The sequence below is a fragment of the Diaphorina citri genome, unplaced genomic scaffold (assembly GCF_000475195.1).
Source record: "Diaphorina citri unplaced genomic scaffold, Diaci psyllid genome assembly version 1.1 scaffold94, whole genome shotgun sequence".
Lineage (NCBI taxonomy): Eukaryota > Metazoa > Arthropoda > Insecta > Hemiptera > Psyllidae > Diaphorina > Diaphorina citri.
The window spans coordinates 205413-224276 of NW_007377531.1; the positions used below are offsets into that span (position 1 = coordinate 205413).

The following is an 18864-nucleotide window of genomic DNA, read 5'->3' on the forward strand; positions in this document are numbered from 1 at the left end:
AACAGGAGGGCGTGGGTTCAATTCCGGCCGAAACATGGAATTTTACCCTCACTTATTTGGGAATTTGACCACAATAGAGCTCTAAGGGTTTGGTGGTAAAGAACGCCCCGGGTGTTAAACTTACCCTTGCCCAAGGGTTACCTTCCACTCAAGAGGCTATTATTATTATTTACCTCTCACTGTGTTTCCATTAAAGTACACATAGACGCGATATTTCCCAGGCTGGTGCGTGTGTAGCGATACTTTGTATAGCGCTCCACCTAGCGATTCAATAGTATGGGGAAGCGATTTCTCGCCTATATCGATAACTATAAATCGATAACTACATTACAATTACCTTTCACTGTGTTTCCATTAAAGTACACATAGACGCGATATTTCCCCGGCTGGTACGTGTGTAGCGATACTTTGTATAGCGCTCCGCCTAACGACTCGATAGTGTGGGGGAGCGATTTCTTGCCGTGTACTATATCGATGACGATATTACCCAGACCTCCGGTAGCGCGCGCATCGATGGTGAAGTTGAAGATGGACTCTGGGTACGCCGGCTTGTCTAGGCCACGAAGCTGCAACAGGGGTTAAATCATTGTCAACCAACCTCAGTGGTGCAGTGGTTAGCACGGTGGACTTTGAATCTGGAGGTTGACTATATCGACGACTATATATCGATAACTACATTACAATTACCTTTCACTGTGTTTCCATTAAAGTACACATAGACGCGATATTTCCCCGGCTGGTACGTGTGTAGCGATACTTTGTATAGCGCTCCGCCTAGCGACTCGATGGTGTGGGGGAGCGATTTCTTGCCGTGTACTATATCGATGACGATATTACCCAGACCTCCGGTGGCGCGCGCATCGATGGTGAAGTTGAAGATGGACTCCGGGTACGCTGGCTTGTCTAAGCCACGAAGCTGCAACAGGGGTCAAATCATTGTCAACCAACCTCAGTGGTGCAGTGGTTAGCACGGTGGACTTTGAATCTGGAGGTTGGTGGTTCAAGTCCAAGTCATGTCAAAAAATTTAGCGTAGTATATTAAGTGGGGAACGACATTTGTGACAAGCATTTATGCTTAACACAATTAAAATTCCTTTTCCTTTTTTAAATCATTGTCGCTATTTGTGGAGCACTTAATAGCTTTTTTTCTATGGCTTTATTTAATGTGGCAGGATTCTTCAAAAGGAGCTCTTCCACCCAACTACAAAAGCTTATTATTTATTTCATTACTGTTTCCAACTTAATTGTAAGACCCGCTTTACAAAAGAGGAGGAATGGGGGGGGGGGGGGGAAAGTCCAAACAATGATTGCGTTAAGCCAGGGGCGTATACAGGATTTTGGGGAGTGGGGGGGGGCGAAAGTCCAAACAATGATGCTCCAAATTTTCGGAGTCTGGCCCTATTAAAGGAGAAAAATTGAGCTTCAGAGGGGGAAATTTCTCAGGGCTTCAATTTACAAACACCTTCAACCCTGACGGAATTGCCAATTATGACACTTTCATTCAAAATCTAATCTTTCGAAATACAGGGTGTACCTCAAAAAGTCCACTCACCTGCACACCATGCGGATCGAACACGAAGCACGTGAACGGGCCACCCTGTATCAACTGGCCGGCGTGTAGCACAGATATGCTCCATTCTCCGGCCTCGTCCGGCTGGAATGTGGCCGAATAGAGACCTCCCCTCTCATTAACCGGACAGGGGAGGGTTCGGCCGGTAGGGGACATGGCTTCCACTTCAACCAAACCGGCCTTGGCTCCGTTGGAATTCACCTGGAAAACCAGAAAGTTCAGTCAGATCAGAAAGTCCGGCCTCGTCCGCCTGGAAGGTGGCCGAATAGAGGCCTCCCCTCTCATTCACGGGACAGGGGAGGGTTCGGCCGGTAGAGGACATGGCCTCCACTTCCACCAAACCGGCCTTGGCTCCGTTGGAATTCAACTGGAAAACCAGAAAGCTTAGTCAAAAATCTCCACAGAAAAGTGGACTTTTTTTTAAAGAGGTTTGACTGCTAAGGTCTTATCGTTCCGAAGAGAGAAGGAAGACAGGATAGGAGACAGCCAGTCGTTTTGAGAACGCACATTATCCGACCAGGATAAAATCCGCCCCAGGCAGGAATCGAACCCGCGGCCTAGCGCTTACGAGGCAGACGCGTCACCAACCAAGCTAACTAGGCTGGCGACCAGAAAATTTAGTCAGATCTCTGCAAAAAAAAAAGTGGAACTTCAAAGGAAAATTTCAATACCTCTCTGGAAATAATGCCTCTAAAGTCTAATCTAATGTGTATCAATATCAAACAATTTGAGAAAGAAAAAAGTTACAAAACAAATGGCCTGCCTCGGTGGTGTAGTGGTCAAGACGCTCGCCTGGTAAACAGGAGGGCTTGGGTTTGATCCCAGCCATCTTAATTTTTTTGATAATTCGACCACATAGTAATGGAACTATAAAGGTTAGGTGGTAGAGAACGATATAAAGATAGAGTCCTGCATTTCAACTTACCAATACTTCTACAATAGATCCTACAGCACAAGGATCTAGACCTGTATGTGTTATAGCACTCAGCTGTGGCATAGCACGAATGTAGAATGGTGAACCTTTGACTTCTTCGCCCTCACACATGATTGATACCTGAGAAAAGAAAGAAAAATGGAAACCTATTTATTCCTTACTTTTAAATGGTTAATGTCATTAGTAAAAAAGAGCTGCAGAACCACGTTTGCAATAATTTAAGGCACATTCTGTGACATCCATGCCTATTTGGAACCGAAAAAATTTGGTTAAAAAATTCCGCCTTATCCGGGATTTGAACCCAGCACCTCTGGGTTGAGAGTCAGTGCTCTTGACCACTCGGCCACATATACTTACCCTATGCATACCAATCTGTACGGGTGTAAATGTCCCTGTTCCGCCATCTTGATTGAGAGTAAGTCTACACTCCAGCTTGGTAGCTTCAGGTCCTCGAATTTCAGCAGTAATATCCTTCGTATCGATCTCCCCGGAGAGGAAGTCGATTTTGAAATTGGTCTGGAAATAAAATACATATCAGCAAGACTAGTAAAAATTCAGATTATAAAGCCTTGGGTGGATTTTAATCCGATTCGTTCTCGGAACGGCTGGCTTTCTCTTATCCTAGCCCTGTTTTTCATTCCTACGCAAAGCCGCGTTAACGCGGTGTTCACTTGGCATCAGAAGTGCGGTAAAAATTGTGGAAACCAAACAAAACAAATACCTCCTATGACGGAACTGAATGCTACTCGAGAGTCGCATCCGGAATTTAGGACGCTGCGTTCACTTGAAGAGCGTTATAAGAGGGGAAGTGAAATGAAAAACACGAACCAACGCGGCGTCGGAATGATAAACAGATTTTTTTTTTTTTAGTAAATACTTTTATTTTTATTTTTGAACCAACAAAACATAGGTAGCAGGATAACACAAAAAGTAACTACGCTTTTGATTCAAGCTCATGAGAATTATTACTATTTAACCCTTTCAGCTAGCTGGTGTTACCATTAGCTGATTAACCATTCAATTTATCTGAAGAAACCCTAGTTTTCCTCAGCTGGGGTCGTACCCACGCCTTCCGAAGCAGATAGGTAGGCACTTACCGGTTGGTATATTCTGGTAGTATGAGCATCATAGGATACAGCCACGCTAAGGCCCGGGTTGATCCGGGGTTTAACCCATTGGACAGAGTAGATCAGCGTCTAGCTAGGGGACTATAAACAGGGAGTAAACTAGTGCAAATTTCCTTATGCTGTAATATCAATAGCAAAGGTTGAGTGTGAAGGGCATCCACTCGGAAAATTTGTAGCCAAAACCAAATGTCAGCCCAAAGCAATCATCCTAGCTAGGGAGGTGATTGAGAGGCTGATGAAAAACGCCGACCCCGTCTGTACACGAAAGAAGGGCGAAGAAAAAGATCTCTTATCGCTTAAAAGACAAACGGTTAATCAACGTTTGTATGCGGTTGGTATCTGGAAAGGTGACCGCAATAAATAAAAATAAACAAAGAAACAAAAAACAAACAAAGTGTTGTGGTCTTTGCCTTTGATGGCCTTTGATCCTTGATGGCTTTTTAATAACATAATTGACTAAAATTGACAAGACGAAGTTCTTTGGTTCTCACGTTTTTCAAGACTGCTTTTTATTTTTGTCATTTTTAGGTTATGCTTACAATTAGGGTATAATCACAAAAACACATAATATTTTAAGGCTGTGGTCACATCATCACACAAAGAAATAAGTAAACAAAATACTCACTCAACAAAGAAGAAGACGTGGTGAACTGCTTTTCAAACTTGCTCTCGAAACTGTTGTGGCTGTCAAACCCCGATGACCGTTCAAACTTGCTATCAAACTTATTATCAAACTTGCTGCTACTATCAAACTTGTCGAACAAAAAAAAAACAAAAAAGAAAAAATTCCCTCTTAAAAACCAAAAAAAAAAAAAAAAAAAAAAAAAAAAACTTACCGAAAGGGAGAGCCAGTGATTCGTGTATCATAGATCTTAACATCAATGTAGTGCTCTCCTATTTCAGTGGGAGTGAAATGTATTTTGGTCCCATCCAGACTTCGCGACAAACGCACTGGTACGTTGGTTTTAGATGGAGCTGTAGGTAATCAGGGACAGATGAATACTATGTATTAGAGATGGAATAGTATAGAATACTCGTATACCTTGTTTATAATAATAGTGCTTATTTATACTGCTCGCATAGGACTGAAAAGTCCCTTTACTCCAGCAGTAGGCTACTACTATTATGGGTCAAATTCTCAAATTATTTTGAGGATAAAATTCCATACCTCGGCTGGGATTGAACCCACGCCCTCCTGTTTACCAGTATTGAGGATAAAATTCCATACCTCGGCTGGGATTGAACCCACGCCCTCCTGTTTACCAGGCGAGCGCCTTGACCAAACCACCGAGGCTTAGTCTGGCTGGGGGAATTTGAACAGAGAGTGTAGACCTGTTTAATCTGGCTAAGGGACTAACAGATAAAATTCCATACCTCGGCTGGGATTGAACCCACGCCCTCCTGTTTACCAGGCGAGCGCCTTGACCACTACACCACCAGGTGTAGTTATACAGGGTTATACAGGGAGAAAGCTCAAGGTCCTAACGGGTTCGATTCCGTTTGGTAGCGCGTTTGTAAGGCAAACGACCAAACAAGCTAACTAGACTTTCTTGAATTTATTGACCAAAGTAGATGGGAAATAGTAATCACACGAGGGGACCTTCAAGGGGGGCCATCATATGTCTTTTTCTATCCCTGGACAGGGATAGAAAAAGATAATAATATAACCATCTCGATGTTTTTTTCTTCTTCTTCTTCTTCTTCTTCTTCTTCTTCTTCTTCTTCTTCTTCTTCTTCTTCTTCTTCTTCTTTCTTCCCTCCCCTTCATCTTTGTAAGTTAGGATAGCTACTAAGGATATTTATGTCAAATAAATAATTAAAAAAATAATATTAATAAAAATAAAATACTTACAGGTAACAGTAACATTGATCTGACTCAAGGGGGCTTCAGAGTTCAAACTGAGGGTGCTGTTCCGATGCACTGGCATCAATTGAAGGGCATCTCCCGCTATCAAACTCCCCGTGTCGAACAGGGAGTTTGATTTATTCCCTAAAAAATCCCACGAGTTTTTTGAATTCGAAGACGAGGATTTGGTGGAAACTGCGGGAAAAAAGGGGGGGGAAACACAAATAAATGAGTAGATCGAGGGAAAACATCAAGGATCTCTAACTAACTCCTTGCGGGGGGGACTTTGCGGGGAAAACAGGGAACTGCGAAAACTAAGAAACGAACTAACTGACTGCTATTGCCATTCGGCGAAAGCTAAAGCCGCTCAAACAACAACAACTAACTCTTCTTTATAGATCAAAACACGACGATTTCGGAGGGAAATTATCCCCGTGTCAAACAGGGAGTTTGATTTATTCCCTAAAAAATCCCACGAGTTTTTTGAATTCGAAGACAAGGATTTGGTGGAAACTGTGGGGGGGGGGAAATAACAACAATCTCCCCAAGTTTTTTTTTTTTTTTTTTTTAATGGGTTATATCCTTCGTATCGATCTCCCCGGAGAGGAAGTCGATTTTGAAATTGGTCTGGAAATAAAATACATATCATCAACACTAGTAAAAATTCAGATTATAAAGCCTTGATTTTAATCCGAACAGATAAGGTTCGTTCTCGGAACGGCTGGCTTTCTCTTATCCTAGCCCTGTTTTTCATTCCTACGCAAAGCCGCGTTAACGCGGTGTTCACTTGGCATCAGAAGTGGGGTAAAAATTGTGGAAACCAAACAAAACAAATACCTACGGAACTGAATGCTACTCGAGAGTCGCATCCGGAATTTAGGACGCTGCGTTCACTTGAAGAGCGTTATAAGAGGCGAAGTGAAATGAAAAACACGAACCAACGCGGCGTTGGAATGATAAACAGATTAACCATTCAATTTATCTGAAGAAACCCTAGTTTTCCTCAGCTGGGGTCCAACCCACGCCTTCCGAAGCAGATAGGTAGGTACTTACCGGTTGGTATATTCTGGTAGTATGAGCATCATAGGATACAGCCACGCTAAGGCCCGGGTTGATCCGGGGTTTAACCCATTGGAAACTGGCAGCGTATGCCATGACACCCAAATGCTCCACGTGTTGATCTGCCATGTCTTTGGCTCGTAATATGGGCTCCACCCCTAGCCGCTTACCGGCAGCAATACCTGAAGAAAAAGAAAAAATAGGCAGTTAAGTACCTATGCATATAATAGGTTTGTGAAATTCCGACCTAATTTGATGAAATTTGTTCAACTTCGTATAAGCGTGTTCAACTTCGTAGAAGCTTAATCCCACTTTAGGGCTGTTTGCCCCTACACCTCGTGATATTTGCCAAGGGAGGCTATAAACTCATTTAAAGTCCAAACCTTTCTTTTTTTTTAAGAGTTCAAGGAAGATTATTATTTTTTATTTTATTTTTTTTTTTTTTTTTTTGAGGGTACAGAGGGAACTGTAACTGCTATGGTCTTATCGTCCCGAAATCGAAGAGAGAAGGAAGACAGGATAGGAAAAAGCCAGCCGTTCCGAGAACGAACATTATCCCATCAGCTTAGTTGGTAGGATAAAATCCGCCCGGGCGGATTTTATCCTACCAACTAAGCTAACTAGGCTGGCAAAAAAGATCTTTTATTTTCACTGCCCTGACGCAAAGACCAGTCCCTATAATATTTGGTTCATCTACTACACCTCAAAGTTTCCATTATTTTCCCTCAAGTCAAACCATTTTTTTTTTATCAAACAATGTAAAACAAATTCAAACAATACCAACTTGGTAAAACTCTCACCCTGCCTCCTCCCCTGATAACGAACGTGTGAAGTGCTGAAGTTCAGTAGAATCATTTCAGCTAAGGTTACACTTCTTGCTGATAGTCAAACTCAGTCCAGCTTTAGTCCAGATTGATTGACCCGAAGAAGAGAGTTGTGATTCTGAGTTGTGGTAATTTTGAGTTGTGACTAGTTCGGAAGAAAATTAGGACTTTATCTGTGTGTTGTGCCGTCGTTAATGGTCGATTATGCCGCTGCAAAAGGTGAGTGAGAGTGCCTTTTCTGGGATTTTTACTTTTTTATAGTTCTTTAGTGTGCTGTGTCGTTTTGGCAAGCCAAACTTTGGGCAGTTCGTCACGTCAATACATTTTTATTGACTAGGTATTTCTCTTCAAAGTAATTAGAAAGTATTGCAATCGGTCCAAATTTTCAAAATCGGGAAATGGGTGGAAAAATTCATTTTAGGGTCCCCTGATTCCGAAAAAGTGGTTTTTATCCAAATGGTCTGTCTGTACGTTTGTGCTTTTAAACTTTCTTTTTTTTCTCTTTTCCATGTTAGGTACATTTTCTTATTTGGTGTTGGACGTTGGTGTGTAAAGCCGAATTTAATAATTATAGGGGAAAAACGGTAATTTTTCGTAATACATAGTCAAAAGTGACAGTGCTTCATTTTGAGTAGGTATTTTGTTATTAAGATATTTTGAGAAAAAACAAGCTGGGTCCGTCCCTCCGGGAATTTTTTAGCCCGTAGTTTATTCGATCATGGTTAAAGAATACCTTTGTACCTACCTAATTTGTTTAATATCCAGTTTATGATCATTATTGATTTGATTTTTTGATTTTACTTTCATGTAATGATTTAAAATCAAGACTAGAGCCCGTTCTCCCTTTATTCCCAATATAATGTTTAAGTCACCCATCCATTTATTGGCCTTTCTCGGCGTAGCTTAACATAGGTGACGCTAAAACCGGTCTTAAATGATCGACTGAAGTGTTACCTAAAACTTTCTCGCTTTGAGTTCATAGGTCGTCGCGAAAAATTTCAAGATTAGAGCTCATTTGTGTGAGAAAATGTGAAAAAAAAAAATCCCCTAAGCGACAAGGCAATGTGTGATAAATTTCTAATATGAAATTCGTTTCTTGCTCTTTTTCCCAGGCCGCTGTACCAGATTGTAAAGTGAACAATTTCACGACAGACTGGAACTCAGGTATAGCACTGAGCGCCCTACTGGATTATTGTGAACCCGGCCTATTCCCCCACTGGAAATATCTCAACCCCAATGACAGGTAAGTCCCTGCCTTGTAAGCGTGAGGTCGCGGGTTCAATTCCCGCCCGGGGTAAACATTATCCTAAACAGGTCAGGTTCGTTTTTCATATCCTGTCCTTCTGGCTTTCCCTATCTTGTCTTTCTTCTCTTTTCACTTTCGGGACGATACGACCTCAGCAGTTACTGATCCCTTTCACAAACAAACTTCTTCAATATCTTGGGTGTTTTCCCCCCAAAAAATAATTGTGTAGATTTTTTCGGTTATTTAAAATAATCTATCATCGATTTTCCCTTTTTTTTTTGTCCGGACCTTAAACAGGACCAATCAAACATACAAGACCTTTTAGACTGCGGGGGGTAAAGGGACTTTTTAGTATCATCATTGTCTGAAGGCTGGGCCTTGTCTGCCATTTTTAGTATAGGTACTGTAAAATCTAAATTCCAATTTCCACCTTTTTCATCCCCCCAGGGAAGAGAACTGTCGCACGGCCATGGAGCTGGCTCGCACCCACTTCAACATCCCCATGGTTCTCGAACCCGCGTACCTCGCCTCCCCACACCTGGACGAACTGTCCGGCATGACCTATCTGTCCTACTTTATGAGAGAACATAGCGCCGGATTTCGGTCCACCCTCGCCTGGGTCAATAGTCAACTGAAAGACCATACTGTTAGCAACTTCACCGTAAGTAATATCATCAGTCGGAACAATTTGGCCGTGAACCGTGCATTTATCGAATTATTGAACCTTTCTGCCATCTCCTCGGTGGTGTAGTGATCAATACGCTCGCCTGGTAAACAGGACGGCCCAGCCGAGGTATGGAACAATTTGACCACTACAATTGTACTACTGGAATAAAGGGACTAGTACTATTCGAGAAATATACATAAGAAGTATAAGAACTATTCTGCCGTGCTAAGCGAAAACGCCGTTTGTCAAAAAAATCGATTTTTGGTTTTTGGTGCCAAATGGTTCCTATGATCCTAAATTTTGATCCTATATTTTTTTCTTTATCCTAAGGCACATTCTTTTACATCCATGCCATATCAGGAACGAAAAATTTCGGAATTTTCGGAACGAAAAAAAATGTCCACCCTTGCCGGGATCCGAACCCAGCACCTCTAGGTTGAGAGTCGGTGCTCTTGACCATCCAGCCACAAAGGTGGGCAGCAGTTTAGCTTCACGACAGATGGACGTCTGCTAGTCTACTTACCTCGTTCGAGGTTAGCTTCCCACACGGTGGGATCAGAACTAGGCTGGTATTTGGCAGAGGCACCCAGAGATTTGACTAGAGAACATAACGCTCGCCCATCATTCCAATCCGTCTGGAAATTAGAAACCAACTTTTTTACTTAGGTTATATATAAAATGGATACTTACGATATATAACTTAAGTAAAAAAGTATTTACAAAGGATGTCAAAATTAAATAAATTCATTAATAAAAATTAGAAACCAAGTCGATACAGACACCAGACAGATAAAAGGTTCGGCCAAAACTACTCGTCAAAATAATAATAATAACACCAAGGAAAATGTCAATTAGGGCTGTTCAAAATTTCCAACCGACCTATCCTTAGGAACACTGTTTGTTCCCGCATAGGTGGGCAGTGTTTGCCATTCTTGTATGAACGTGAAAATAAAGGCCTTAATAATAATAGTGCGGTGCTAAGCGAAAACGCCGTATGTCAAAAAACCCTACTTTCGGGAAATCGAGTTTAAAGATTTCAATCTATACGGCAAACATACGTTTTTGACACACGGCAACACGTTTTAGTCGTTTTAAGGGGTTTAGGATAAAGAAAAAAAAAATATAGGATCAAAATTTAGGATCATAGGAACCATTTGGCACCAAAAACCAAAAATCGATTTTTTTGACATACGGCGTTTTCGCTTAGCACGGCAGAATAGTTCTTATACTTCTTATATGTATATTTCTCGAATAGTACTAGTCCCTTTATTCCAGCAGTACAATTATAGTGGTCAAATTGTCAAATTATATTGATGATAAAATTCCATACCTCGGCTGGGCCCTCCTGTTTACCAGGTGAGCGTATTGATCACTACACCACCGAGGAGATGGCAGAAAGGTTCAATAATTCGATAAATGCACGGTTCACGGCCAAATTGTTCCGACTGATGATATTACTTACGGTGAAGTTGCTAACAGTATGGTCTTTCAGTTGACTATTGACCCAGGCGAGGGTGGACCGAAATCCGGCGCTATGTTCTCTCATAAAGTAGGACAGATAGGTCATGCCGGACAGTTCGTCCAGGTGTGGGGAGGCGAGGTACGCGGGTTCGAGAACCATGGGGATGTTGAAGTGGGTGCGAGCCAGCTCCATGGCCGTGCGACAGTTCTCTTCCCTGGGGGGATGAAAAAGGTGGAAATTGGAATTTAGATTTTACAGTACCTATACTAAAAATGGCAGACAAGGCCCAGCCTTCAGACAATGATGATACTAAAAAGTCCCTTTACCCCCCGCAGTCTAAAAGGTCTTGTATGTTTGATTGGTCCTGTTTAAGGTCCGGACAAAAAAAAAGGGAAAATCGATGATAGATTATTTTAAATAACCGAAAAAATCTACACAATTATTTTTTGGGGGGAAAACACCCAAGATATTGAAGAAGTTTGTTTGTGAAAGGGATCAGTAACTGCTGAGGTCGTATCGTCCCGAAAGTGAAAAGAGAAGAAAGACAAGATAGGGAAAGCCAGAAGGACAGGATATGAAAAACGAACCTGACCTGTTTAGGATAATGTTTACCCCGGGCGGGAATTGAACCCGCGACCTCACGCTTACAAGGCAGGGACTTACCTGTCATTGGGGTTGAGATATTTCCAGTGGGGGAATAGGCCGGGTTCACAATAATCCAGTAGGGCGCTCAGTGCTATACCTGAGTTCCAGTCTGTCGTGAAATTGTTCACTTTACAATCTGGTACAGCGGCCTGGGAAAAAGAGCAAGAAACGAATTTCATATTAGAAATTTATCACACATTGCCTTGTCGCTTAGAGTGTAAATAAAAAAATAATAATAAATAATAATAATAATAAATATTAGAAATTTAGAAAATAGAATATCAGGCCTATCTGATGGAAGACATACAACGGGATAAGCATGTTACGACACAGACCACAAGCGTCTAATGTAGCAGTTGTTTCATTCACGAAATAAAAACGGTGGTATTTAGAAAATAGAATATCAGGTCTATCTGATCGAAGACATACAACGGGATGGGCATGTTACGACACAGACCACAAGCGTCTAATGTAGCAGTTGTTTCATACACGAAATAAAAACGGTGGTGAAACACTCATCTTTTAAATAACAACTTACAACACCAACACCACAACAACAGAAAATTAAAACCAGCCCTAGTAGCTCAGTGCTTCATTTCGAGGTGGACATTTGTAAAAGCTTTTGTGTGTGCTTTTTTTGTGCCCAAATGGCCACCCTCCGCGAATAACCATACTCGGGCGTTGCTTGACTTACCTTCAGCCATCCCAGCATCAATTTCTTGGGCGGGAATTTGGACCGTCCGATTTGATAATGTACAATAAGTGACCAGATCAGACCTAGGATCAACTTGAGATTGCCATTGACTATGTCCACGTTACCTGAGAACAGAAAAGCGACAATTGGTCAGACAGATAAAGGTTGGGTAGCAGAGAATGTCTCAGGTATTAACAGTCCGACACAATCCACTTCAAGTTGATGTTTAGCTAGGAGACGTTAAACAGAAAGTAGACTAGCGTCTGGCTGTGCGACTATACACAGGGAGAAGAACAGCTAACCCTCACCAGCTTAGATAGCCGATTGTTTCTAAGGGATCTCTCTGCTTGAAAAGAACAAGCACAAGTCCTCACGATGGTTGACTGCGGTTCAGGACGAGCCAATTAAGCATGGCTCGAGACCATCACCCTGGTGTATAGCTGATAAAAGAGATATTTTCTCTCTTTTGTCATCAGATTTCGGCTATAGTTGAAACCTTTACAACACAAACAACACAACTTAAAGTCGATCCCAAAATTACACATAAGTGACAAACAACAATATAGTCACGAAGATTTTTATCTCCGACACGAACAAAATCGAAGTCGATCCCAAAATCACATGACGTCACACATTCCAGTCTTCCTACTCGCGATAAGTGTTTAGGTCGTACTCTACATATAAGGGAGTACGCAACTCATGAGCTTACTCCATATCAAGTCCAACCATATGTAACAAATAGGTAATGGAGCTTGCAACTTGGACAGTGCCGGAGGGTAAAATGGATCGATCCCCGCCCGGGGCGAAGTTTATCGTAAACAGATAAGGTTTGTTCTCGGAACGTTCCGTAAAAAGTCAAGTTTTTATATCGGCAGAAAAACTCTTTCTTCCTACCCTTCGCCACTGGAATTAGAAAATTTAGGTCGGGCCATTGCTCCATATTTCATGAAGGATAGATTAGATAAAGTACACATTTGTAACAATTATGTGGTATACGATGTAGCTATGTAGTAGGTTGTAGAACGCATGGCTATTCAGGAAATGCGGTAAGAAATGGGAAGACTGTCCCTTGTCCTTTTTGACCGTAATGGGGATCAAAAGACTACAAACACCAAGAGTGATCTCTTTTCCTTCATTTCTAGCCATATGGACTTCCACATCCGAAGTACTGGGTTAAAATCCTCGTAAATTCGAATTTTTTTCGGCATAGTGTTTGAAGTTTGGAAAGAAAATTTTCGAGCAAGGTCTACTTTACATGTGTAATAGCAGGCCCCCGGTATACCTACCTAGACAGGTTAATAGAATTAGTAAAGATATTAGATATCTCTGACCAATATGTCCCAAAATCACCAAAAAGGAACAAGACTGGCTTTGTTGAAAGGAAAGGCCCCCATTTAAATGAAATCCAGATCATCCTGTATTAGTATTAGGACATTATATTATGTAGATCCCATTTTCTTATGTATGTGTACCTAAAATACTATTTACTATAAAGCTATAAGATATATCTATAGATAAAATAAATAGGATAGTATATCCTATGTATTATATATGGTATACTATCTATTATTACATAGGGTACATACTAAGTATCCCATTTCTCAGACAGGAGCGTAAAGGTCATTCCTGTTTATCCTCTGTTACTTGTGGAACGAAGCAGTGGAAAATCCCCAATATCCTGGAATTGAAAGGCGTGCAAACGAGCTTTCTTCTTCTCCTTCTTTTAGCGGTAGCAGATTTTGTGAGTTGAAAATAATAATAATATATAATAATACTAGAATTACTAGACTCTTGAGTGGAAGTAAAAACTAGGCGAGGTTAACGCCTTAGGCGTTCTCTACCACTACCACCTAACCCTTATTCTCAAATAAATGAGGATAAAATTCCATGCCTCGGCTGGGATCGAACCCACGCCCTCCTGTTTACCAGGCGAGCGTCTTGACCACTACACCACCGAGGCAGGAAGATGGATCTCTTTCGACCTCCAGGGCCTTTTTTTGTGGGGTTGAGGCGTTGATGCTTCAAGATTTTGAAGAGCTAACTACATAGGTAATGAAAATTTAAAGAACCAACTAGGTAGGCACTTATGTACAGTAGGTAGCTACTTTGCAGATTTTTTTCCCCTCTCCCTTCTTCTTCTTCTCCTTCCTTCTCCTCTCTTTCTTATTCTTCATTTTCTCTCTTCTTCTTCGCCTTTCTCTTCCACCACTTCATTGCTGTCTTTTTTAATTACACTTTTTTTTATTGTTTCAAGATTCAAGAGACACAAACATCTGCTTGACAGCAGTAAGGTAATGAAACAACGTTACCTACTTAATTCTTAGTTGTCTGCATCAAAAACCATCTCTAAAGTCAAGAGCTGAGATGCCTTCTCGACCTCCTCCTCCTCTCCTCTTCTCTTCTGTTCTTCGTCTCCTCCTCGTCTTCTTTTCCTCTTCTCTTTCGTTTCTTACATCCTCGATCTGCTCCCATCTCTTTTTCTCTTCTTGTCTTTCTTCTCTCTTGCAGAAGGACTGCTTTTATTTCTCGTGTTCCTTTCTTCTTCTACCTCCTCCTCCTCCTCCTCCTCCTCTTCTCTCAATCTTGTCATCCTCCTTCTCTTCCTCTATTGAGTTCTTCGTCCCCTCTTTCTTTTCCTAATCCTCTTTTTTTCTTCTTTTTTCTCGTTTTCTCTTCTTCTTCTTCCTTTTTTTACCGCTTCATTCTTGTCCTTCTATCCTCCTTTTACTGATACTCCTTCGTCCTTCTCTTTTCTCTTATTTTTCTATTCCTTCTAGTCCTCCTTCTTATGTTCCTCTTTCACTTTCTCCCCTCCTTCTTGTTTTTCTCTTTCTCCTTCTCCTCCTCTTAGTTATTCTTCTCCTCCTTCTACTGCATCTCTTCATGTTTTTTTTTTATTACGTTTCATACCACTTAGTTGTACGACGAGTGTGCTTGTTTCTTAACCAAAAGTTTCGTGTCGCATCCTTGTCACATTTGACAGCTACATACCAAACTTCTCTTTTCTCTTATTTTTCTATTCCTTCTAGTCCTCCTTCTTATGTTCCTCTTTCACTTTCTCCCCTCCTTCTTGTTTTTCTCTTTCTCCTTCTCCTCCTCTTAGTTATTCTTCTCCTCCTTCTACTGCATCTCTTCATGTTTTTTTATTACGTTTCATACCACTTAGTTGTACGACGAGTGTGCTTGTTTTGTGTAATCTCTCCAGTTGAAGCACCCCACTTGTAATGAGTTGTAAAGAAGAAAAAACAAGGATAAGCATGAAGAACTAGATAAAACAAGGATAAGGTCTAGAAGGAGGAGGTTAAGGAAGAAGAAGAAGGACATAAGGAAGAAGAAGAAGGACATAAGAAGGAAGAAGGAAGAGATAGGGAGGAAGATAATGTCAAAGGTGAGGCAGAAAGTAGGAAAAGGGAAACCTACATCTTCTATCCTGTCTAATTTAGTATTCTCTTTGTACAACTATAATTACATTCCTCATGTTTTTGCATACATGCGCCGTGAACAGTCCGTGGGAGAGTGGATGTGAGTCGATTTTTTGTGTTTCTTGCGAATCTTTAGATTCAAAATCCCAAATTGCGTTCAGAAAGGGAAAATTTACTGGAAAATGGAAAATTACGAACTATCTTCTTGTGAAATCTTATTTCCATTTCAATTTTTTTAAGGTATTTCTTGGATTGGTAACGTTAAGGTAAGGTAGGAGCATTGAAGATGGCCAGAGAATTCCTTGTATTTCCTAAGTATGGTAGGAGCACTAAGGACCGCCAGATCATGTCAGCAATAAGTTTATAGATAGGTAAGTGATTTTTAATTATCACAAGCTTTGTTATAAATTGTGTAGGTATTTTAGAATTTTACTCACCTTAAATAATTGATATTCTTACTCGTCCTTGATGTATTGGTATAAAAAAATAGATACTTATTTCAACATTATGTTTTATTAATATTTTTATTATTGATATCTTTTATTTTATTTTATATTATTGTAACTGTTTACCACCAAGAAAGAAAAAAAAGAACTAGATATTATGAAATGTAGAAAGATAAAATATTATTGTTTCAATTAGCGGCACAATCTAACTTAAGCAAAACGAATTAATCATTTTAATTATTGAAAATATAATTAATTACAAAAAAAATCAGTATTATACTACCCGTTGGTCCTTTATTTATTTATTTATTTTTAATATTTTGTGTCTACAAAATTGGTAAACAAAAAATATTGTAATTAGGTTCTTAATAAAATTAAATAAAATCTAAAACTGAAAAAAAATCAATAAAAATTATCTACCTACTTAAGTTTAAGAAAATAAAAAAGCATTTATTGAAGTACAAAAAAAATGATTTTTCATCACTCTATTTTTAATTAAGTATTATTATTTATTTATCAGGCTTTACTAATAAAACTTAAAAGTCAACAAACTTTCTTTTTTTTTACCAGAGAATTTGCCAAAAATTAACACTCTTGTGATTAAGGAAAAAGATTACTTGAATTTTTTACGTAGGCAATTAGGTATTATTATTTTTTTTTTTTTTTAAATATAACGGATTTTATATTTTTCAAAAAGTAGCGGTAATTTTTTCAAAAAAGCTCACCCCCACTACCGCGCGGAATTCGATTGTTGTTGAGTCTAAAAATAAACTGCCACGCGAGCGAGAGAGAGGCTGCCTACTCAAAAGCGACAGAACAGCAGTGGCGCGTCCTGGATAAAAACTAAGAAAGCTCCGCTTCCTTTTCTGACTACGGTTTTTCCCCAACCCTACTTACCGCAAACAGTGATATACCTAATGGTTATTTTACCTGGATTCCAAAACCACCAGTAGATCGGCAATACCGTATACGCAAAATTTTGCTTTTGGAATCTGTAACGATTCACCCTCTTCTGAAGCTCATTTCCTTTCTTTTGAAGGAAAATACCAAATTTACTTTTACCACTAGGTGGCATGGTAGTGCTTGTACTAAATCACTCTAAATCCAAAATGGCGATGGCGTCTTCCCAACCCTAGAAAATCTAGGGTTGGAAAGTTAGGATTCAGAAGAGGGGAAATCTTTTCAGAAGCACAAGATGTTTTCTAGGTCAGGAAATTTAGGTAGGAATGGTTTGTTGTGAAAGGGAATTTTTCCCTCCCTATTCTCTCCCTCGTGTTTCCTCCCTCCTCTCTTTTCTCCCTTCTTTATCTACCTTTTCCTCACTTTCTCACCTGCGAGGAAAATTTCTATTTTCATTCAGACATGATACCGACTCGTCTCTCTCTCTCTCAAATACTCGGAAGCGTAGGTATATTGTAATTGTAAGTTTATATGGGTTCATAGCTTCCCCTTCTGAAAATCTCACGCCGCGCCACTGCCCACCGCGCTTAATTCAAAATGATTTATTTCGCACCTTAGAAGCTAATTATTGTTTCTTTACGATCGTGGCTTTTATGTTTGTTTAGAAACGGGTAGGCACAGAAATATGATAGAGGAGTAGAGGACAAATAATGGGAATTATGATTTAATGAGTCTACCAGGGCAATAATTAATACAATGGCTGTTTTTCTTGAGAAAGAAAAAAAAAAAATGAAGGAGGAAGTACCCACTTGCTTTGCTGGGTTGGTATTAAAATGAGATTTTTTTCAATAGACATAGCAGCAATATATGAAACCGCAGCTTTTTTTAGGTCCTTAAAAGGCCTTTGATCGAAGAAAAATCCGCATATAAATGAGAAAATGCACCATTTGGATACTTTGCGGTGAGTTTTTGGCTCAATATCTAGGTCTCGGACGGCCCTTCTGAACCAAATTTGGTCCAGTTTGTGAAATTACCTGGGGTTAATTGCTGACGTGATAGTCAGCGATTAGCTCTATGTAGGTAGGTAATGTAGGTATACAAATCTATTTCAAAGATCTCCTTCATATTGACACATATTACAGCGTAATTAAAAATGTGTCAATATCTAGGTCTCGGACGCCCCTTTTGAACCAAATTTGGTCTAGTTTGTGAAATTACCTGGGGGTAATTGCTGACGTGATAGTCAGCGATTAGCTCTATAACTCTATGTAGGTAGGTAATGTAGGTATACAAATCTATTTCAAAGATCTCCTTCATATTGACACATATTACAGCGTAATTAAAAATGTGTTGTAATTTGCAAACTTAATTTAGAGTTAATTCATCGATTAATTAGACCAAGGTGCTGGGATTTTTGCAGAAAGAACGCCATCCGCCCTTATTCAGCCTTGTTTTTATCTGAAACTAGAAAAATACCGGGTGATACGGAACAAAAGAACACCTTAATTTACATAACAGAGCCTGAAAAAGACGGACACCTAAATTTACAAAGACTGAAAATTCAGTCAGCGGTGCGGTGACAGAGCACACCGCACCGCTGGAATCTGGAAATGCTGGAATGCACCGGTTGTCGATGGATCACAGAAGTCAAGCAAAGTTGATTAACCTTTGGAATTTCGGACACATCATCTATTTTGGATAATCGCATACTGCTGGCCTTCCAGGCCCCACTCAGGCTGGGTGAGGTTATTGTGAAGCGGGCAACTTGTCGCCGAATTAAGGGTATAATCACGTTCCCTATAAACACTGGGAGTTTTGAGTACCGTGATGGTAAACCCTACATATGAAGCTATTCTTGTTCTTCAGGTTCTGCTCCTATCGGAGGTTGGATATTTAATGGCAGATTGGCTATTTGCTCCTTGTCCTTGTCCATACCTTAGGGCCCTAACATACAGCCAGACTGTGTATATAGCTACTTACATACCTGCCGAATGGCTTCGTGTAAAGATACACAGGCGTGCT

The 18864-nt window shown here is 40.3% G+C and overlaps 1 protein-coding gene across 1 annotated transcript; it reads right to left on the reverse strand.

Moving 5' to 3' along the window:
* Window positions 1-308: 308 nt before the first annotated feature.
* Window positions 309-14546, reverse strand: LOC103524339 (filamin-A-like). The gene is made up of 11 exons (XM_026833443.1): window positions 14528-14546; window positions 12075-12199; window positions 11399-11529; window positions 10736-10949; window positions 9797-9908; window positions 6531-6718; window positions 2862-3020; window positions 2496-2624; window positions 1553-1771; window positions 674-916; window positions 309-566 (listed from the first exon to the last, which is right to left on the reverse strand). Exons 1-11 carry the CDS (start codon window positions 14544-14546, stop codon window positions 309-311), a joined length of 1797 nt encoding a protein of 598 aa, XP_026689244.1.
* Window positions 14547-18864: the final 4318 nt, after the last annotated feature.